Source organism: Mytilus edulis, chromosome 10 (genome assembly GCF_963676685.1).
Source record: "Mytilus edulis chromosome 10, xbMytEdul2.2, whole genome shotgun sequence".
Lineage (NCBI taxonomy): Eukaryota > Metazoa > Mollusca > Bivalvia > Mytilida > Mytilidae > Mytilus > Mytilus edulis.
In genome coordinates, this window is record NC_092353.1 from 55,323,226 (window position 1) to 55,348,116 (window position 24,891).

The 24,891-nt window shown below is 30.4% G+C and overlaps 1 protein-coding gene across 2 annotated transcripts in view; it reads right to left on the reverse strand.

Moving 5' to 3' along the window:
• Nucleotides 1-263: 263 nt before the first annotated feature.
• LOC139492182 (cyclic AMP-responsive element-binding protein 3-like protein 2) overlaps nucleotides 264-24,891 on the reverse strand; it is a 28,113-nt gene continuing 3,485 nt past the window's right edge. The window contains exons 1-8 of one of the 2 annotated variants that reach the window (XM_071280360.1): nucleotides 17,190-17,495; nucleotides 12,894-13,065; nucleotides 10,174-10,500; nucleotides 7,266-7,456; nucleotides 6,458-6,601; nucleotides 5,836-6,054; nucleotides 4,296-4,491; nucleotides 264-2,730 (exon numbers count right to left, since the gene is read on the reverse strand). In XM_071280360.1, coding sequence (XP_071136461.1) covers nucleotides 2,393-2,730; nucleotides 4,296-4,491; nucleotides 5,836-6,054; nucleotides 6,458-6,601; nucleotides 7,266-7,456; nucleotides 10,174-10,500; nucleotides 12,894-13,065; nucleotides 17,190-17,288 — 1,686 coding nt within the window. In that variant the 5' untranslated portion in view covers nucleotides 17,289-17,495 and the 3' untranslated portion in view covers nucleotides 264-2,392. Of the gene's footprint in view, nucleotides 2,731-4,295; nucleotides 4,492-5,835; nucleotides 6,055-6,457; nucleotides 6,602-7,265; nucleotides 7,457-10,173; nucleotides 10,501-12,893; nucleotides 13,066-17,189; nucleotides 17,496-24,891 lie in introns of those variants that run through there. The other variant, XM_071280359.1, reaches the window with a different exon arrangement.

Genomic DNA, 24,891 nt, shown 5'->3' on the forward strand with positions numbered 1-24,891 from the left:
TTAAGTTTCAAGTATCAAGGAACGGACAAAAGCACAGACCAGAAAACATACTGCCCATAAATGGGGCATAAAAATTACTGACCGTGTGAGGGCTTACCAGCCAGTCAAGTTTGTTTAACACTTTTAGTTAGTTAGACAATAGTTACAAATAAGCCAAATGTCTTTTTATTCAACAGTGATCACACCAATAGAAGCATAAAAGGAAAGTAAACAAACCATTTCACTCTAAATAGGCAGTAAACTATGAGGAGTCAACACACAACTGTATCTGATTTTTTTTTTATTTGATATATTAATATATATTTTTAACATGTTGTATGTACAATCATGCCCATTGTAATCCCGAAATTTTACAATGATAAATGATGCAAAGCAGCACTTTCTGATTAATTTCTATACTTTAATTTCTATTGTACACACACAAATTTTATCTTTTTCTGATTCAAATAAATATTTTCTGTTGCACATGAAATTAATGAAATCTAAAAAAAAAAACTGCTATTTTTTTAGCTGTCTTAATAAAACAAATTTAATGAAATATAATTATTTTGTACATTGATTTTTAAACTTTGTATGTTGTACATCATCAAATGTTTATTATGCATGATGTACATCAATTTTAATACAACCAGCTGTACTACTGCAGACATAATGATATAATGAAATAATGGTTTGAAACCCACAACCATTTCATATTTATATGGAAGCTCCCTTCCATCTATAATCTATTTACATGTGACTAGTGTCAAAAATATTTGAATATGAAACCAAAATAAATTAATGTTTGATAAATACAAATAAATAAATATGAATTTTGATGACAGTTTTTTTTACAACACCATTTGCATAGAAGTTGTGATTATTTTGGAAATGCTGTACGAATATGGAAATTTAAAATTCCATTCAATAAAACTACGATTAATTTATTTTGGACTCATGTTTTAAAATTTTATAAATACAATTTCATTAAATAACTAAATGTTCAAAATGCACTCTTGCCGACAATAGCCAATTTTCATGCACGTAAGTGGCATGAAAATAAAATATTGCAACTCAATAAAATGATAAATGACAAGCTCGTCCGTCCATGAATAAAATATATATCTTCTTTTACAACTGAGACAAACACATACATTTCAGACACACCAATGATCATTCACACATATGAATACGCACTATTGTACTCTTATTATTATCTTTTAGACATTGAAAAAAAATAAACAAATAATTCATTGAAACTTAATAGTCGGTCATCAGAAGTTGACTGAAAAAATACCATAAGTACTTTTTGTCAAAAATAAAATGCCAAAGAGTTGTCTTTCTTTCTATTGCAAAACAAAAAAATAAAAATAAATAATTCAAGTCATGATAGTTTTTTTTTATCACAGAGACGCAAAAATATTGTTTAATATATCATTGAAAATAATTAAAATTTCAAAATAAATTTTTAACAATTTAACATTCGATAAATAATTATCTTTAAATTTACAAATAAATAAATACTTCAATCTCAAAGTAATTTTACGATCAACGTTTCCACCTGAGATGCTAACATAAATGTCATGGCCTATAAAAGCAAAATTAAGATTGTCCACTGTTCACAGGTGATGTTATTCCAGAAGGAATTAAAATTGTATCTTATTCTTTTAAAGTCCTCCAAGCCGGTATTTTAAAACAAACACATTGCTACATTTTTGCACTGGAAATGCTGAATACTTGTTAATTGCAACTTCAGATTTTTGTCTGTATTGACAGTGAACAATTAATTTACTTATGGCCGAAGCACCACCAAATCAATACATACATTTAGCAGAGAACAATTAACAAAATAATAAATACAATTATGTGGACCTTTCTTTATGGTAACACACGAAAATTTCTCAATTAGATTTTTTTTCTTCAGTTCTTTTGGTTTTCAATGATCCTTAATTCAAACTCATGGCCGTGACGTCATACAGAAAACAAAAAAAAATCCAGAATAAAAAAAAAGATTATAATTCATTTCCTCTCTTTTTACTTTTTTTTCTGTTTCTTAAAAATAAAAAATAAAACTGCAGTAAAAAATTGTAAAACAGATAGCAAAAAAAGGTGATTATAAAAGAGACAGAGATAACGTCCACGCTCGTAACAAGCGTGGAAAGTTTCACACAGACCTCACTAAAAACGGAAATTGGTCCACATAATTAAAAGGTCATCAATAAACATTTGCAAAATTCACAAAAACAACAATTTCTTCTCACATAACAGTTGTAATCAACAAAAACAAATATTAACAGTGTACCTATACATAAACCCTCCTAAAATGACTAAAAACAAACTTGTGAAATGCACTTTTCTACGGAATACCACGTCCATAACCACTGCTAGAGCACTTATTGAATTGTTTCTTTTTTTATGCTGTTTCTACATCAACAGCTTTTGAACCACTTTGCTGTAAGAAATCTGCTGAGGCCGATATGTCTGGATGCATGATGGCTTGCGCTGCATCTTTTTCATTGATGGTGGCGTTACCATCACCAATTCTGGCATCAACTGTTACTACTTCAACTTTTTTGGCAGTTTTGTCGTCAGAAGTTGGTGGTGATATCTCGGGACCCTTCTCGCAAGTTTTGACAAGGTCATGTGACAGAGATTCTTTACCGGTGCCACCTGGTGTTATGGGGCCATATGGATAATACCTTGTCGAATCTTCTAGTTCTTCAAACAAGGATAATAGCACTCTAGATTTCACTAAAAAACAAAAAACAATCTCATTTAATTCATTTATTTCATCTATTTTTTTTTAAATAAGCATGAATTTATATATTTGTTTACAATTTCATTTTATTTGATTGAGTAAGTTTTTGTTCATCTCTAAACATATATTTCATTGACACAGTATGAAACAAAAGATAATTATGTTACACAATAAAGAATGTTTGTGGTTTAATTTAATGCAATATTATGTTAATTAAGGTGGTATGGGAGTCTAAAATAAAAATGATAGAATTTGTTCATACTTTGCCAAAACGTTGTATCTATTGATACATGTTGAAAAATATAATAAAAATGATAGGTCACCGCGCATTTTCTCAAGCTACAGGACGGGACAAAATGACACATTTTGTATGGTTTATACAGGAAAAAACACCATTTTGTGATTAGAAACTAAACAAAATGATAGAATTGTTATATACTTCACGAAAAGATAGCTTTCAGACACTGCTTTGAGAATATCAAAAGAAAAGATAGGGTCACCGTACGTTTTTTCCGGCTAAAATACAAAATAGGAAAATTCCATACAGAATCCTTCAGAAAATGCACTTTTTAGAGTTACCTCCCCTTAAAATGCCAATTTTTAAAAAAAGATAAAAACAACCAAAAATAATTAACATTTGCAAAAACATCAATATTTAGAAGTTATATTCTTATAAATTGGTACTTTTAAATGAAAATGTACATTAAACATCTGCATTCCTGCATCAAATTTTGCTAATTTGATGGAAAATCGTGACCTTTGATTCTCTGTTTTTTACAATCCAAGATGGAGGAAGACACCCATACCACCTTAACCAGACTAATTTTCTGTTCCTCAGGTGTATATCACTATCAAGACAATGATAAAATCTTATCAATGCAATAATACCAGACTGTACCAAATAATTTTGAAACAATTGTCATATCCCAAGAACATATTATTGAACCAATTAAAAGTTTGAATATTATGTTTCTTTTTACTTCAGTAGTATGATACTACGGTATAGCCAGCTATTTTCGAGGGTGTAAAATTTCGCGATTTTAATTGATTTAGGAATATGAAATATTTTGGCGGGTATTATTTTGGCGGATTCAAAACTTTAATCAATACCTTTGCATGTAAAATTTTATATTGTCGAAATTTATTTTTGCGATTTTGTTCTATCCGCGAAAGTAAGCAAAAATTTACCCGCTATATGGTATTCTATACTGAAACTTGTACTGTGTGTCGTGCATACTTCAAACAGTAGATTGTAATTAAGGGCAATCTTTAACATGTAATTGTATTTGTTTAAATATTGAATATATAATTACAAAACTAAATTCAATTATTGATGATTAAAAATCTAATTGGTGAATTAAACATTTATAGTTTAACTCTTGTCTATTGATGGTTGGTAGTGAAATGATCACCCCCTCTTTTGATATAGATACAACATCCCCCCCCTTTTTTTTCTGTAAATGCACTTTATTTTGTTGATCATAAATATGCAGCTGACTTAAAAGTATAAATAAGCAAGTTAAGAAATTATACATATAACCCTTGACCCCATACTTACTGTTGGGAGTAGAGTAAGCATCCACCTTGGGATTCTGCACCGAGGGTCCCATCCTGGGAGATGGTTGAAGCAGGCGTGGATTGGAAAATAAAGAAGCCCCACCATTCATCGACATGCTAGAACTCGTAGAATAACCAATATTCAACGAGGATGGTGTCCAATTTCCCAAAAAGACAGCAAAACACAAAACCAAAACCTGCATTAGAACATGCAAACAATTTAGCTTATTGATTTTGAAGTATTTACATGTAAACAAAACTTTGCCTATATTTTGTTTCTTGTAATATTATTAAATATGGAATTAGAATTTTTCTACAAAATTTTCTTTTTAAAAAATTGCTTTGAATCTCTTATTCTATTTTATTCTCAAATTTTACCAAAGTGTGGCCATGGTTTATAATATGATTGTTTACATGTAAATTTTCTATTTCTTTTTTCTATTTTCTTTAAACCTAAATTGTATGTCTTGACTGAGGTAATAATGCATTCCTGAACATGTATTTTTTTTTCTATTAACCATTGTCCTGCTTTTAATATGCTGAATTTTTCTAATGTTACATTGTTTTTTTAATAGAATACAGGCAATTAGGAAATCTGTTTTATAATAAATTTACATAAAAATTTGATATTCATGAAAAAAAACAATGGTTTTACATGATATTTATCTGAGAAATAAATAACATGTGTCAGCAATAGTACATACTATTAATCACTCCATTTTTTCTTCTTTTTCTTTTGTCATTACAAATAAGTACTTGTACTTTTCCAAATTTGTCAACTTAATGATTTTCTTTTTACCAATTTTTCATATGTGACACCGATTTACGTATAACTCTTTTATTCAAAAGGTTCAGTTTACTGTATTCTGTACATTTGAATATTTCAGCATATTAAGACAATATTACTCCAGTCAGACATTTATAATATTTAATATATCGATGGTTCTGTGTTTTATGAACATAAACTAGACACATACATGTACTAACTGTTGAAAATCAAAATCTGTGATTTTTAAATTTCAAATGTAGTTCATTATTTTGCAACAGCTGAATTTGTTCTATAAATCACAGTGGGGACAAATTGTAAAACTTTCTCTTCACATCTGCAATGTTGTCTTGTCTAGTCCTGATTTTAAGTTGTCTTTTTCTAGTCCTGATTTTGTATTGTATTGTCTTGTCCTGATTTTGTCTTGTGTTGTCTAGTCCTGATTTTCTCTCTTCATTATTTTTCCTAATTTTCTCTTTATACAGGTCCTGATTTTCAACAGTTTATTTATATAGCACTTTAACCAACACAGCTTTCCTATTAACCATAAACTTTGAGAGGGATCAAAATTTTACAAATAAAATCAAGATAAAATAAACACATTTTTAAAATAACTTAATTCAGGTCCATTTCCTCGTTTCACATCCTCAATATTTAAGTCCAATATCCTCCTGGATATAAATCTTTGTTTAATATCACACATAAAACAAAGGGAGATAATAAAATGATCCCTCTCAAAGTTTTAATCCCTGATAATAACAGATTATTTTCTAACCATTAGCACAGTTCCCGTTCCGTTGCCCGTTGTTGTCCGTGTGACTTTGCCCACTATATTCTGTAGTTTATGTAACTGTCCTATCAGAGACCTATTGTTTGTTTCTAACATCTCCATTTTTTTCTTCAGATCATTATTTTCTTGTGAAAAGGATTCCACTCGTTTTTCTAAAGCCTCAACATATTCTTTTTTCTTCCGTCTACTTTCTTGTGCTGAGATCTGCAATATTTTTACAAATTAACAATGGAAATCTTATCGGTGGTCTTAAATTGACATGTTCTCATTTTTCAAAATTTGTTATGGAAAAATATGAAAATTTGGTGAATGCCTACAAATGGCATACTTATGAGTAATGTTATATACTTAAATAATTAATTATAATCAATTTTCCCATAATGTTATGAAAATAGTGAATATTTTTGAAAAAAACATCATAAATTCTTACTGAATGGATTTAAACTAAGTTTGAATATTTTCAGAATTGATTTTTTTTCCCCCATTTCTAAAGTCATATACAATACCAAAACTAATTTGTTTCTTCAAAACAAGGCAGGACATCCATCTATTAAGGACATTACAAACTACAACTAAAAATGTACACACATCTACACTAAAAACCTACCTTATTTTTTATTTTTCTTCTGATTTTCTTTAAATTTTTTTCTTCTTGTTTTGTTAATGGGAGTTTATTGGGTACTGGGTACCCTTCTGATATTAATGTTCTCTTTTCTTCTTCTGATAATATTAGCACTCCTGATTGTGGTATCTGTAAATTACATGTAAATATTTTTTATTTTACTGTCTTGAGGGAAAACATGATGAGGCTTTTAAATAACATATATAATTGTTACTAGCTCAATACTGAAGTTTTTGTTAGTTTGCAAACTGAAAATTTTCCATTTCAATAACAGCTTTCAAACATGTACAACTTAACTAAAGTATCTTGGCAACAATAGAATAGAAAATAAAATTCTAAAATGCTTAAATAATTAAAGATTTTGTTTTTAACTTATTATTTCATAATTTGCATTATCTCCCATTTTGTCTTCATCATTCAAATCAACCTATCAATGGATCAACAGAGGACCCTTTCTAAATCAACAAGTGGCACTGCAGACTATAGGTGTCATTATTTGAATGATGAAACTTTTCAGGTCTCATACATTCAGGGGTTGTAATTGTAAAATCTCAAATAAACTAAACCATCACGTCACATACATTCAGGGGTTGTAATTGTAAAATCTCAAATTAACTAAATAATCATGTGCCATACATTCAGGGGTTGTAAAATCTCAAATGAACTAAATCATCATGTCACATACACTCAGGGGTTGTAATTGTAAAGTCTCAAATTAATTAAATCATCATGTGCCATACATTCAGGGGTTGTAAAATGTCAAATGAACTAAATCATCATGTCTAGTACTTACAGGGTTAGTGAAGAATGGCTGAGAGTATGGTTTAGATGATGATGGTGATAGAGATGAACAATGTGATGCTTTCTGAGGCATGTGACGAATAGGACTAGATGGTGCTGATCGTTGTGGACTCAATCCTCCGTCGCTGTCGCTACAGGAACTACTAGGAGGAGTTGGTGGCAATGGTAATGAGTCAATGTTTACTGAAATAAAAATAAATTGATTTTATTCTCTTGAAAAATCATTTTATAAAACAGTGTTAACAGATTTCTTTTCATTGGTGTCAAAATTACCTTCCCCCCTAAAATACCAGACACATATGATCTATATTTTTTAATCAAGAATTTTATTAAAGATCATTGATAAAAGCATGGTTTAGAAAAATGTTTCATTTTTCAGAGATTACGTAATTGTCAAAAATATGTGCTTTGACACTGCAAAAAATGAAGTTTGGGCGCCATATTGATCTTGATACAACATGACCACTAGAACATATACTTAATGATATCACGGCAAAAAATGAAGTTTGGGCGCCATATTGATCTTGATACAACATGACCGCTAGTACATATACTTTAAAATGATATCATGTGTATATCATGTGTACTTCATGTGTACTTGTAGACATTTATTGACAAACTAAAAACGTTAAACAAAGAACTGTATGCCCTTTTTTATTTGAAGAACAAAACATGTTGTTATTTTCAAATCCAATTTTTGTAGTAATTTACGATCATTACATTAACCAAAAGAAAACTGAACAAGAAAGTTAAAAAGTTAAAAAGCAAAAATAAACACAAGTCTTTTAAACTTTCATTTAAATTTAATCTGTTTTTTGTTAATTGTGATTCTTTTCAAATTGTAATTACAAAGAAAAGCACTTTAAAACATTAACTAAAAACCTGGTGTACATGTACTACATTTATCATGCATGATCAATGGGTTAAAACATGTTATGTATATTTTTGCCCGTAGGCATATATTGAAATGTAATTTATCATAATAGAATTAAAAGAAAACGATCAAGATTAAAGAACAATTAATCAAGATCATAGCCTATTCTTTAACACAATATTATAGACAAAACAGCAGATTTATCTTCTATTTAAAACTTGCTGTGTTTTCCTTCAGGCTGACTGTCAACAACAGGTTTAAAACTAATATCATCATTTATTTGACAAGCAAATGACAAGTTCCCACTTAATAAAACATTATAAACAAAAGAAACGGAGATATAAACAAGAGGCTCTCAAGAGCCTGAATCGCTCACCTGAATTTTTTTGGTTTAATCTCTCATCAATGATTATTTTGGCTTTTCAATTTATTTAAATGTTCTTTGAATCGTCCTACATGTATTTTCTTCAAAAGCAAAAAAAAATCATTTTCTCCTATGTTCTATTTTAGCCATAGGAGCTATGTTTCTTGACATACAAGGAAATGAAATATAAAATTTATACTAGATACTCTGAAACTCTGAAACTCATTTAGCCTAAGTTTGGCTGAAATTGATACAGCAGTTTCAAAAGAGGAGATTTTTTAAAGTAAGTCAACATGATGAACAAATTGTGAAAAAAGTCTTTAAAGGGCAATAACTCCTAAAGAGGTCAATTGACAATTTTGGTCAAACTGACTTATTTGTAGATCTTACTTTGCTGATCATTTTTGCTGTTTACAGTTTATCTTTATCTATAATAATATTCAAGATAATGACCAAAAACTGCAAAATTTCCTTAAAATTACCAATTAAGTGGCAGCAACCCAACAATGGTTTGTTTGATTCATCTGAAAATTTCAGGGCTTATAGATCTTGACCTAATGAACATTTTTACCCCATGTCAGATTTGCTCTAAATGCTTTTGTTTTTGAGATATAAGCCAAAAACAGCATTTGACCCCTATGTTCTATTTTAAGTAACGGCGGCCATGTTTTTTGACGGATCAAAAATCGAAGCGCACATTTTGTGCAGGATATACTAAGGAACAATCATGTTAAGTTTCATTCAAATCCATTCAGTAGTTTCAGAGGAGAAGATGTTTGAAAAATTGTTAACGACGACGACGACGGACGCCAAGTGATGAGAAAAGCTCACATGGCCTTTTAGGCCAGGTGAGCTAAAAATGGAAGGATTTCATCAGATTCCTTCCACACCATGAATAAGTACCTTAGAATAGTTTATAAATAACTCTGTGAAATCCTCCCTTTTTGAGCCTAGTAGACATTTTAAGGTGAAAAGAACCCCTAATTATTCGCTGTTGTCACTTTCATTGACAGACAACATTTTTAGTGTCGTTACACATCATATACTTGCATAATTACACCTTCAAATTACTTCTGGTCATTTATAATAGAATACTAAAACAATTATCATAAATGATAATTACTAATTATACAGTGATTACAATAATTTTCATAAATGCCTTCTCATAAAAAAATGGCTTTTGTGCTTTGAAAGTTTTTATTAAACAATGAAATCCATGGTCTATAAAATCTGAAATATTAATTTTAAGAGAGCATTTTCTTAAAATAAACATTTTTATATCATAACAAAGGATCTGTTATCTATAGTACATGTATAATTGTGTGTTGGCTTGCTTTGCTTGCTCCATATCTATAGACCTCTTTTGGAGGTGAATATAAAACTTTTAACTCATAAATATCCTATCCCTGATTAATAAGTTGTTTAAAATATAAATTCTTCCCCAAGCCGAGAATATTGAAACAAATTATTGGGTAGATACAGTTTTTAAAATCAACAGAATTCTGTGTTCTGAGTCTGCATTTTCCGTGTATTGTTATCCAACAACATTTTTACATCGATCTTGCAACAGGTGTTACCAATCTACCATGTAAATGTCAAAATCATATGAAAAATACATATATATATATATTTTCACAGAAACACACTATGTAGATAAATTACCTGAATTGTCGGAATAATCAATGAAATCTTGTGGTTCTGTTTTGATGGTAACGATCGGTGCCGTATGAGATATGACATGTTCAACTTGTGTCGGTTGACTATGAGTTGATGTGGCAAGTATTATGGTCGGTTGATGCTTTGTCAATACCGATGATCGTGTAGTTGTTGTAGTTATCGTTGGCAGTGATGTTGGATCCGGTTCATTTTTTGGCGTCACGTTCAGTAATGACTGTGTCAGATTGATGCTCATTTCAGGGATTGATTTGTGTGGTGTTCCTGTGGTACCGGACAAGTCCAGAGCCTGGTTGTTCCCAAAGAAGTCAAGTTCTGAAATGCAACATGATAAATACACATAAATATATTGCTTTAACTCAACTAACTTTAAATAATTTAATATGTTGAGAAAGGTAAATTAATGTCCAATGAAAGCACATATTAGATAAATTCAAAAAATTGGGATGTAATTTACCCCCAAAACTAGACACTTTTGCTGTTATATATACCGGTACTACTTTTATATTTATAAAACCAGCCAGCAATCTTGATAGGACAAGCATTTGGTTTTAAATCTTTAAACATTTACCATCTATTACATACATATCTGAAGGCCAGATATGGGAATGTTTTCATCTCTCAGACTACTGAACTCTTGCAATATAGTAACCTTGTCCATTATTGGTAACATGTAAGCAAGCCTTTTTCTGATAATGCATTTATTTCATGAACTTAATATGTGATTACATTCATTTCAAAGAATAAATTTTTTTTAAGTTATCTCCCGTTAAACTTAAAGCAAACAAAGGAAATGATATATATAATATATACTAGAACACACCCGTGATATCACGGGTACGTGACTGAATTATAGTATATAACTATGCGCAAGCCTTATTTTAGTATTAGTATTGTCATCTGATAAAGTCATGCCGATTATAAGATACACAGTTTTTCTCTGCTTTCAAGTCTTTCTGTTTGAACCCGTCGAACTGAAACAATAATATTAATTATTTGGAAAACAAAAGGTCCTGGAATGGAGTATTTTTTAATCAACAGCATTGTCCTATATAAGTTATAAATACAGTTGAATTCTTTGCTTCGCTGTTTTACGTCATGCCCACTAACAAATTGAAAACTGTACCTATACGCCTTATTTTTAGTCCAGATTTTTAGCATTCGTATTGTTATCTTAGAAAGTCTTACTAATTAAAATACTACAATAGGTAACAATTTGACAATTTAGTAGTGTCAACCCTGTGGTTATGACCCGTGTATATAGCATATTAATCCTGAAAACAACGTTTGGTGGTGCGCCTGTCAGATGCGGAACGTACAGATAAGGTAATAGGTAACAGGTGAATATACTATTGGTATCGGTAGCGGACTCGACCCGGAACTTCTTAATTATTGGCAATATTAATTACATGGAAAACAAAAGGGCCTGGAGTGGTGTAATTTTTAATCTACACCTTTGTACTATATTAGTTATATATAAAGTTGAATTCTGTGATTCGTCGTTTTTACGTGATGACGGCTAACAAATTGGACCTCGTAATTTTAGTATTATAGATATTTCCCAACAGCCAAAATATACTTAACACCACTGTAAATACTAATTAAACTCAAACAAAATGTATAATTTAACGTAAAAACAGACCAAAATTCTCAACACAATGCATTAGGTACTAAACTTTTAATTGTGTGTGTGGTTGGCAATATTTATTTAAAATAATATCAATATCATGAATTTAGGCCTAGTTTAAATGTACTAAATTATTCATTAGCATGAAACATTGTAATAGTTTTAAATGCATTTTATATTTCACATGTGTTTTTAGTGTCAAATAAATCCTTTCAAGTCATGTCAAATTAAAATAATTCAAATCAAAATTTGACAATTTTAAAACTTAGAGTAGTCTGCAGTGCAGTCACATGATTAGGTCAAACAACTATTTCGGCCATTTTCATTGATTACATATAATCTAGTTATTTACGACCTAATCACATTTACTATAGATATGTAATACTTAATTCTGTAGATAAATAAAAGTAGATAATGTTATCTTAAGCCCTACAAAAGAACTACCAGTAAACAGTCCATCAGAACACCCCCTCTGTCAATATTGAAATGCATGTACCGGTATAGTTAATTAAAATCATTCCTGTCTACTTTAAATTTCTTAATCAGATATTGCGGGCCACTGGCAATAGCAGTGACTACCATATTACCCCTATCATTTCGGCATAAACAATGGCATCAGTTTTCCCTAATGCTATTGAAAATTGTTTTTGATATCTAATGTACAGCAGATTTTTGTCTACAGATATTGGATTGCATCTGCCAGTACAGAAGATAGCCAGTTTATCTATATTACAGACCTATATAACTTGAGCCTAATCCAAACAAATTGTTTACTAACAAATACATACGGTTCAATTCTTATTTGCAATTGCTCAATGAAGTTTACCTTACAATATAACTTATCAAAAACATTATTAAATTTGTAAAATTACTTGCGAGAGATCATGTTTAGATACAAATATCAAACAAAAATCAACAAGATTTGACCACGTCCATAAGATACTAACTTAATCAAAGAGTTCAAGATCCATCATTGGTGTAAGATTTATTCAACTTTTATTTCAATTTAGATTTGACAATGTCCGTAAGATACTAATTCAAAGATTTCTAGACTCATCATTTTAATGTACGTTTTATTTACCTTCAATTTTTGTAAGTCCGAAGGGGGATGTTGGATCATTGTTGATTGTAGAATAGCTGTGTTCTGATCGAATCCTTGGTGTGGGGACAGCATCTGTAATCATCTTGTCATTGAGGACGGGGTCCTCGAAAAAACTGTTGAGCCAGTCATTGTCCATGTAGTCATCAGAGCTCTGAAATACAAAAAATACAATTGTATTATACTACCATAGATATAGGAAGATGTGGTATGTGTGCCAATGAGACAACTCTCCATCAAAGTCATAATTTGTAAAAGTAAACCTTTAGTCAAAGTACGGTCTTCCACACAGAGCGTTGGCTCACACCTATCACAAGCTTGTTTGAACTAAATTTATTGCTACATGTTGCAGCATCAATAAGGAATAGCTAGACCTATTTTTGTCAGCTGTAAGAAGAAATGGCTAGACCTATTGTAGAAGCATTCTACTTTGCAATAGCTAACCTTGTTTTTGCTGTATCGTGCCTATTGTAGAAGCATGTCATGCTAGCTTAGTGTCACAGTGTACATGTACATTGTAAGCGTCCATTTTAATCTTATCTGTGGGCAAAATTTACAATAAATTAACCACAATCAGAAAAATGTCTACCAAAATTTGAACACCAAATATACTCTTGATAGTTGACACTTGATTCACAGGTAAAAAATATCCAGTTTAATACACCAAGAATCACTTTGGAGTAAAATTATTAGTTATTAATCATATCTTGTCCTTGGTGACCTTGAACCTTAGCATGAATTTAAGTACACAGCTAAACAACATATTTCGTAAGTATATCAATATCCATTAAATCATCTAGAAAAAACACATACATAATAATGACCAACTTCCATATTATAAGGACACACCATGCATGTGGTCATCTTGGACGAAAAAATAAATGTAAAACAACTGACCCACAGCAGACCCTTACTATATGTAATCTCAAGGATACAGAACAGGAAGAGGACAAAGTTTATCTGTTAATGTAACAAACATTTAAGGATTAGTAACAAAATCAGCCACTTCCAATTTTCTTTTTTAATTATTGGAAAGATTTTATATTTACATAGCTAGACCTACAATAACAAAAATAGCTTTTAAAAGATTTGAAATCCCAAGGTTGAATAGGACCATTATATATAATATTCCCACTTAAAACAACAAACCAAAAACCCCATTTTTTATCTTAAATCATCGGATTACAAACACAAACAATGCAGAAGACAGCTATGTGCAAAAATACGTACATTAATTCAACACTAACCAACCAATAAGTAAAAATGACCTCCAAAGTCTATATACTGTGAATTCATTATTATTTGTTAGGTACCAATTCAGTACATTTAAAAGTTCAACAAGTAAACATGTGTATGGAAACTTAGACAATACCATGAAATCAAATTATATTTTCTTTAATCATCGAAAATAAATGAATTCATGCAACAAAGAAAGTAACCATAAGGTGTATTATTTATTAGACCTAAAATTTCTAAAAAATAAAATTAGGCAACTTCAATAATTTAAATATCAAGATTTTTTATTACATATGTGTTGCAAACTTTTTGTACTCAGTATATACATCAAGCTCTTCTAGACAAGTTTCCCAAACAACCTTGACATACAATACAGCTCTGGCTCTGAAAAAATCTATTACAGACTACAAACTTGACCCTGAGTGGCAATATAGCTCTGGTTCTGAACAAATCTAATACAGACAGCTTCCTTAATGACTTCTTGCCTGAATGAAAATGTAAACCTATACTACACCCTTGTAACAAATCCATCATTCATAGAGGTTTACTGACACAGAGGTCATTGGCCTCCTCACTGAGATCAGTGGCCTCCTTACATGTTCTCTCATATTTCACTTTTAATAATCTACATAACATTACAAAATACAGTAAAACCTTAAAAGACCACCTGTTTTAAGCAAAAATTATATAAGACCATTAATTTTAGATCCCTCTGTAATGCATTTCATATAAATTAAACCTGTATAAAAGACCACATTTTTGGTTTCCCTGAAGTGATCTCTTTAAACAGGTTTGACTGTTATACTAAAAGTACTAACAAAGTTGAATACACATAAACCCATATATAATTATTTCTGTTTTGGTTTCAGTATTAGTCAATAAATGACAATATATTAGAGATTATTATGAAAATATTCGTTTTTATTATGAAATGAGTGCATTCAGTGGTTTTACTTGACTAACTTTTATCAATAAAAATTCCTATATTTTAGATAGGTATACCAGTATAATTCATAACAGGAGGAAATAATGACACTCCTGAATTACAAATGCACTGTACTTTTCTCCAAATATCCCGCCCTCACTTGAAAAAGGAGAGAAATTACAAATTGAACAAAAGAGAAAATTTTAATAACAAATTTACGCAAATTTTTTACACAGTTGATTATATTCCCACATTGACATTTCTTAATTTAAATATCCTTAAAAGATTTGTTTTACCTTTAACCAGCTAGATTTAAATTCTAATGTAACCATCTCCTATAAAAATCAAATCTTTTGAATTTAAACATGTTAAATTATGCTCTGATTATTAGCCTTTAACAAAATATAGTTTCACGATGTTTACCCTAATGTTTATAGGGACGTCACACCATACAAGTGACGCAAGTTTGGACAAAAAATATCATGACTTGGGCTACCCTTCATTGTCACACATGGCTAAATTTAGAACTGAACTATTTAAATAAGCTTAGGTCAAAAACGTTGACTATTTCTTCATATTTGTAAGTCTTGTAACTTAAGTTTAAATTAAATACACGAGCTAATGTAAATATAGAAAAGGTACAAAAGAAGCTTATTGTTAATAAAACTATATAAATTATAAAAGGTTAAATAATAGCATGATGCACTCCATCTAAGACTATATAGAACGCATTTTATGCAAAACATGAAAAGTCCAAAATGAACCTGCATTACCATTTACAGTAATTCAATTACATAAAAATGCAAGTTTCAGTTAATATACATAAATATTTTCAAAGCTATTTTCAAACAATTTAGCTCTTTGGTGCAGCATTAGGAATATTTACCAACATTTTGCAATAAAAACCTGAACTTTATAACCTAATTCATTGGATTGTCAATCAAAAAGCTTTCATTACCAAATTCTGGGTTTTTTTCCACATAAATCACACCTGCTGCACAAAGTCTCCTAAAATTCAACTTTCCCCATCATATAATATAATAAAAGGGGGGAAAATCCAGAGCAGAAGATAAACTGTCTAAACATTAATCTAAATAAAGACAGTAATAACCGAACTATCACTTTTTATCCATCAATTAAGAAAGTATGAAAACTAACAATTATATCTATCAACATATCCTCTTCAACCTCCATTCTTCTTTAGTTGTCATTTATAAAATGATAACTTTACATTTATACCCCTAAACTTAAAAGTGTTGAGACAATTTAGCCACCAATAATTACCTCCCCTTAGGCCAGTTCAATTGACAGGTAACACAATCTGTCTGTCAACATTTTATCTCCTCATTCTTTTTGTACTAAGAATATTGTCTTATTAATAATTATTCTCAATTAACATGACTTGGGGGTTAAAGATCAAATCAAGATTTCAAGTATTACTAACAAATATTGATATCATTTAATCTCCTATGACAGTCAACTAAATATGTAAACAACTAAAGTGCATGATATATTTTTATATTATTGGATATATAATTTAACTGTAAACAATAAAAGGGCAATTTATTTCTCAATTAACATAAAATTATCTCCACTTGTTGCTTTGATTTGTAAAATTAAGGTTTTTTTTCTCTCCAAATACTTTAAAAGCAATGATGATACTATCTTTCTGGACAAAACAAAGTATTCATATGCAATATAATCTTCCATTTTCCCTAGAATACTTTATTTATTAACTTATCAGCATAGCTGGTTCAGTTAACCACTAACAAACAAATAATCCATATCACTGTAATTGTCTCCCCTTTCACAGCTCTGTAATAAGTAATTACCTCCCCTTGATGAAGTTATAGTAAGAGCACATTCCATTGTGTAATTAGCAGTTTTAAACAGGTCAGAGTGAATATATAATTGAATACAAATACAAAGCCACAAAATAAACAATAAGTACCAATATTTACAATTGTAACAAACAAAATTTAATCCAATGATCACCATTTTAAAAGCACAATTCAAATCCTTGAACAAGATGAGACAAATGTGAATACTAAAATAGACTTTAAATGTTCATTTCACATTTCTAACTTAATAAACTACGAAAACAAATAAATATCAACCATAAAATAATCCACGATATCCTCCATTAGTTCAAACATGGCTGCACGGTTACTCCTCGCAAATTTGAATGGATAGTATTCCGGTACATTGTTAGCCATATCGATTGATAGAAAATTTGTCAATGTTGCGTCAGCTTGCCAACATGGATTTGCCAACTCACATCTTGCAAACCTATCTCCATCTATATTCAATAAAAAAAGTCAATTAATCCCCTTTTTTCAATGACCAAAGCCACAAAGATGTAAGATGGGTAAGGACAATTTAAAGAAAGTTTCTTTTTAACAGATTGAAGATGGCGACAGATTGTAGTAATGTGAGTGAGTTCCGACCAACACATTTCTACAATATTTAAGACATCTGTTGTTATGCAAATTAAAACAAAATGCAAGATTTACAGTTTTCCAGTTTTTATAGTTTTATTTATAAATATTTAAAATATAAAATAAGTCGGTCATCAATTACTGGTTATCACAACATTATAAACTGCATGGAGGATTGAACATTTTTATCTATCAAAAGTTGTCATTACCCAAAAATTTTCAGTTTTAACCTCTTAAACTGTTAACCAACTTATTTTTCCCATGTATTTTACTGTACTTTGCTTCTAGTCCTGGTTTTTCCAAAATTGTTGATATTTCCAGTTTTCTTTTTGTAATTCTACAGTCCCAAATTTTACATTTGTGATATGATTTACTCTTTTCCCTAAAATATTTTTTTACAGCAAATTTGGTCAAAATAATATTGACTACAAATGCTTACGATCTTGTTTCAATGGATTTCACATGTTAGTCTTTCAATAAAATTTAAGACAGAGCATACATGTACCCGAGCATGTACCAATTCCAGGGGTCAAACTATCCAAGCTAGAGGATTTATCAACTTATTCCAACTTCGCAATCAATCCACCTGATTTTACAACTTTTCTACTTGCAAGAAAACCCCTATCTAAAGAAGATAACGGGTATCTTCTAGTACATTAAAATCAAAATAACATATGACCTATATTTGTAACGTTAACACATATACTAAAATGTTCAGACTTCAGGGGAGGGAGGTTATTAGAAGATCAATTGATTTGTTTGTAGTCTATCAAGTTCTGGTTAAAATAAATACAAATCATTTGTGTATCACAGCTATAAAGATCTGCCATAATGAACACCATAAAAAAACATAGAGAAAGAAACAATTTGTCTACAAATGCCCTGTATGAATCAGATCATTTTTTATACCAAAAGTACTACCAAGAGGGATATAAGAGTCAAGAAAGGTTGACATGGGACAAACAATACCAAAATTAAATCTAGAAAGTAGATCAAAAATTAAAATAAAATTGATTTTAATCAAACAATACCCATTTTCAATAGCTATGGAAACCTTCATATTCAGAAATTGTGATCAGTTACAAATGTATGACCATTCATAGAAGTCTACAAAGTGGTCAAGTACTGGTAATACATCTACATTCTCGGAATCTCTTTTTAACTCGATCATAATAAGAAAAGCTGAGTCAAATCAAGTAATGGTAGACTTATATTACAGAGATCATAATCAGACCGTTAACCTCCTTTGTAATGTCTGGTTTATATGTAGATCATCACAAACACTTCTGCATGCACCACTTTCTATGGGAAATCAAATTAAACCAAATTACTGAAACATTCATCATTGTTAAGTTGCATGACTTGTACAGTAATGTTTGATGTGGTTAAGGCTTCTAAAGGGGGTAAAAGAAGCCAACATATTTATAGTGTTGAATACATTTTATGAAGAACAAATGTCTCTTTTTGTTAGAGACGATTAAAAATGTACATGCAATCATCACATGTCAAAAGTAGTAGTCCAAATTCATTTCATAGCAATATCAAATTTGTCCATAATTCAAATGAACCTAGTCCCTTGAAAGTGTTCAAAATCTACATGTTCATGTATGTAAAAAGATACAAGATGATGTGATATATAACTCTCAATCCAAGTCACAATTTGTATCAGTAAACCATTGTATGCCAAAGTACGGTCTTCAACACGGAGCCTTGACTCACACATAACCACAAGCTATAAAAGGCCCCAAAAATGACAAATTTATTTCACAATATTCATAGTTTAAATGAACCTAGTCCATTAGTGTAGTGTACTGTACAAAATCTACATGTACATGTATGTTAGCCAGTATTGAATCATATAAATAAAGAGACTAATGCACAATTAATGGAATTTATTTCACAACAATATCCATAGTTCAAATGAACCAAGTCCATTACTCAGTGTACTGTACAAAACAACATGTACATGTATGTAAGTCAGTATTGCATCATATTCATAAAGAAATTTATGCACAATTTAGGCAAAGTACAACTGTAACTAATAAAAGTTCAGTTTATCTCAGTGTGCCACTGCTGATAAAAACTTACTGACAAATTTGTGCGGATTTGATATTTCCATCTTTTAAGCGACATTGTACACCAGGTGACATATCCCATAGAAGGTGTGTGAACTAGATAAGATACATATATCATCATGTCACAAATATGACCCTTATAGTTTACATTTTCCTATTGATAAAAACATTACTACTTCACACTAGAAGTTTTTATTTCAGTATTCCGAAATATGTCCATTAATATCAATAATTAAGTCAACCTTTAAATCATCCCCCCTTTTCTAGCAAGAACACATATCACAAATCTTCCCTTTGCTTGTTTTTAAGTACTGCATAGTTCTACATTTTGAAACCACTGACCCATGCAATTAGATTAGGATATTAAATTTCCTTTTAAACATAGAATTTGTATATGTATCATGAAATGAGTTCTACAAATTAACCCATTAAAAAGAAATTTTGAAATATTCCAAATACGAAATAAACTCTCACTTTCAGATCAAATTATTTTCATAAAACAATCTTTTAATTTGCGAAAAAAGGGGGGGATGTAGGTTTTCTTGTCTTAGTAATAATCACATGATGAATTCTATAGCTCCAACACCTGTGTACCAGCTAATCAATTGAGACTGTATGTAAGTAGTAAGCCAAAGAACAACTGTTGAACCTTACCATATATCTAATCAATATCGCTGATACTATGACCCCGAAAATAAATTATTTATGATAGTATTATATATAGTTGAATTGCAACTGGAAAGTTTTTGTGGTTGATATAAATATTCAAAGGTACATTTTTGTTTATATTTACTTGGTACAGAGTTCAAAGGGTAAAATAGCAACCGTATGGTCATATGAAAAGAAAAATAAACAGTACAGAAAAATAAACAGTAAGAAGATTAAATCTTTTGAAATGCGATCAGACAAACCTTAAAAACAGATTTCCATCAAGAACTTTTGTATCATTAAAACTTAAAATCAAAAAATTTTGCAAAAAACAGAACCCTTTCTCATTACCACTATTTGAAGACCCTCACTCATTGCTTTGGACTATCAGACTTCCTTAATTCCTCTTCTCTATACATATTTTCCTTCAATAAAGTTATTATAACATGTATAGAATAGAGAATATCAATTGTAGCTACTGTAGAAGACTTCCTCCAGCTACTTAAAATTGTCCCCCAAAAGTCAGTGGTATATAATGGTAAAACTAGTAACAAGCCATAAGAAGGAAAGGAGTGAAGTCTGAGGGTGAAGTACATGTATTACTGGTACTACATGTACAGAAGAAGACCTGCTCATGCTCCTTAAAATTGTCCCTCAAAAGTCAGTGGTATATAATGGTAAAACTAAACAAAGTATAAGAAAGAAAGGACTGTGAAATCAATCTGCCATGTGCCTTATTTTCATTTAACCGAAACAGGATGTTTCAATTTAATTTTTTTTATGACCTTGTCACCATCAGTTACTGGCATACTGCATTTGTACACCATTAATATTATAACTGAACATGAGGGATGAGAAAGAAATACTTAGTTGGCAAGTTACATTGGCGATAAATTACACCTTTTCCTATTACATGTCTGTATCACCAATACACTGGTTTTATTTCGGAAGTCTTGCTTTTATGAGTGCCTGGCATTTCATTCAACTGGTTTCCTAATGAAGAAACAGGAAACAGGATTTAAATGTTCCAATCACAAAACTGTTTTGTTACCATAATAAATTACACTCCATATAAGTTTTTATGTTGTATATTAAAATGAATGATTAGTTCAAAAGTCTATTTATGTACTTTTACACCCAACTGACAAAAGAAACCTTTTAAAATTAACTTTCAGTCTTGATAAGTAAGTAAAAGTACTAATTTGTTATCATAAATTTTATTCAAAGAGGGGTGGGAAAACTAAGGACTTCTAAATATTTCTTTGGATAATCATAAATCATAAATTTTATTCATAGATGGGTGGGATAACTAAGGACTTCTAAATTTTTCTTTGGATATCAACTGTAGCATTTGAATTTAAACAGCTAGTTTTGGGATCCACCCTTATTGCTTTAATATCCTGATCATCCAGCCATCTTCACGTACCTGCATGTAATTATAATGCAGTTAATGCATAAAAAAAAAAGATAAGATGTGGAATTGTGCCAAAGGCTGTGAGCTTTTAGACGAAAACACCAGAGGGATTTTCCCAATCTTTTCTTAAACTATTTCTAACCCCAAATGTTGTCTCCTCAAACCAGATAAGGTTAATAGAAACATGTACCTATTATTCCTACTTACTTTCAAGTTTTACATATCTTACAGATTTTATATTATCTAAATGTACATGTGTTTAAAGACCAAACAGCCTATTGTTTATGCGCATCAACTAACGCAACTTGGTAGTGACATAAACATGATAAAAGCTCTATGACGTTGTTTCTAGCAATGAAAAAACTTCAAATTATAACGTCCTATTTCGCGTTTTTCATGGATTCCAACATGGTGTACGCTTAAAAATACGTCTCCCAAGTAAAGAGGAATTAAGCGTCAAGCTGATATCTTGTGGAAATTTAACACAAATGGACACAAAAGATACTACACTATATTTAACCTTCGTTCTAATAAAAACAATAAAATATAACTTTTGATCTCTACTTTTTTGCGCCGATCTGCATTTCATTTTTTTTTTTATTCTTTCACATGCGTAGATTTTGTCTTGTATTTCCGCCTATATGCATTTCATTTTTTTTTTAATTCTATCATTTTGTCTTTCATTTGCGCCGATTGTGTACAGGTTACCGGGGTTATTAGATAGGTGAAAGTTTTTTTTATGTCCAATTTATGTTTTCTGGTCTGTGCGGCCGTTCGTTCGTTCGTCCGTCTGTCCTGCTTCAGGTTAAAGTTTTTGGCCAAGGTAGTTTTTGATGAAGTTGAAGTCCTATCAACTTAAAACTTAATACACATGTTTCTTATGATTTGATCCTTCAAATTTTAATGTCAATTTTTCAAAATTTAAAAAAATTGAGTATTCAGAAGGTCAGGCCGATAAAAAATTATTCCTAGAAGTTTTGACATACTGGCAACGTATGCATATAACTAATGTCTGGATGATTCTCGTAAAATAATGTCCGATCTTGCAATGAAGTTAAAATTTATTTATACTGCTTATTTGACAAAATCTTATAATTATGACAAAGGGTCATTGTCGTTTGTCATTTGTTTCATTTCAATTTGTCTTAAGAAGAAATGATAAACATTTCGCCTGATCTCACTGAAGCTTACAGCTAATTTCCTACTGTATGTAGATCATCACTTTAGTTAGTTGCTTGCTTTGTTGGTATATTTTGTTAATGTCCAATTGAATTATCATATATACAGGTTTACATACCTATAAATGAAAATGTCAATCTTAATTACAAAGCTTGAATAAACATTTATACAAACAAAGCAAGGAAGCCAACCAAAGGTTTACCCTACATGCAATAGGAAATTAGCTGTAAGGCAAAACATATAAAAAAGTTGTAAATTTAACTTATGACAAAAACAATTGCTCCAATAATAATATCCAACATAAAATATCTCCCTTTCATTTAGCTAAAACTATGACTGGAAAGATTGAAACAAATTTCGATTTTCAATCCCGGCAAAAACCTTGTCTTTTTTTTTTAATTTACAAAATTAGCAATTTAGATTTATAATATTGTATCCTGTTGGAGAAATCTTACTTTGTAGTTTTCAACAGAAAATGATTTCTAAATTAATTTTTGAATTAAAAACTTTTTGTATTTTATATTTACTGTCTCGTTTATTCAATACATCGTCATGTGAGGTAGTAATAACAGCGATTGTATTTCATGACAGATGTATAACGTTTTAGAATCAAAAACTTTAATTCATATATTATACCTATAATTTTAATTTCCCTATATCTTAAATTTTCAGAAATAATGACTTCACAAACTAGATGGAATAATTTCTATACGTTCGTCTTAGTCGGGAAATATAATGGTATAAAGAAGTCCGTCCATGCTTTTGTGTGTCCGTCTGTCAACAGTAGCAAATGAGTTCGTTACGGCAAACTTCTGAAATTGACGCGAAAAAAACACACATATAGTCTGATATAGTCAAATACTCTGTAGTTAGCCAGTGCCATCTTTCATTTATTTTCAATAATTTTGCTAATGAGGGACAGAGGATAAAAACAGACTTTCCTAACAAACACGGCGAGAAAGGTTTATTTCGAACAATTTTCCATTCCGACGGATGGGGTTTCTGAAGGTTAATATTGTGCGGCAACAACATCATAAGATCTAATACTGATCGACACATGCATTTAATCTCTTGTATTACCGGATAATAAAGTAGGTGATTATAGTTGTTATTCTTGGAAATTTAAAAGTGGGTTTCAAACGTCCAATTTGCGATTTTTTTTTCAAATAGTGTTGAAATAGAAGTTTGTACTATGACGTCAGATGCGATGTTCTGAAAAAAGACAACTCTTTTCTTCAAAACGAACAAGAAAAAAACATGAAAATTGCTCATAACTTTTTTGAAAGGTCGGTGACATACACTTTTTTTGGTTTTATTTTGAAGAGTACACGTGGCACTTTCCTTCTTGAAATTATTATAAGGAAATCACTGGTAGATATTTTTTGAAACTGGAAACGTTTTTCATTTTTACGTTTTATTTTTGGCGGGAATGAAATAAATCATGTTTTTAAAGATCAAAACAATATGAGGCTTAAACTCTTGAACATGTATTTGATAGATACAAATCTACTGTTTAATGTGAAACAAGAATTATGCTTGTAGGTTTGATATAAAGGATTTTTTTGGAGAGTTTATATAACAAGCAAATATTATGTCAATATTCGGGAAAACACGAAACTGAGGTTGCTATAGCGACAAAACTAAGTCGGTGACCCCCAATTGTTTTCATCTTTTTTTGTTCTTCAAATCATGAAATACCTTCACACAAAATTTTAAGGAAAAATCACTGGTAGAAATAAATAGGCTGTTTGGTCTTTAAGTGTAACAAAATCTCGAAAATTTGAGTACAAAAATGTATTTAATTCTTTGCATACATGTATATATATATCATTCTGGGATCAGACAGACTTGTATTTAGACATGCTTGGGCTGAAACATACTCCTATGCCAGACAAAAAAGTCCTAGATAAAAGACTAGAGATCCAGATGGTTGTACTGTTGTCTACAGTTACAGTATCAATATTTCCCTTTCAGGAGCCCCTAATTCAATTAACACTAAGGCTACCAAGAATAACAAACAATGGTCTGAATCACATCCACATCATCATCTTGCAATGTCTAACTC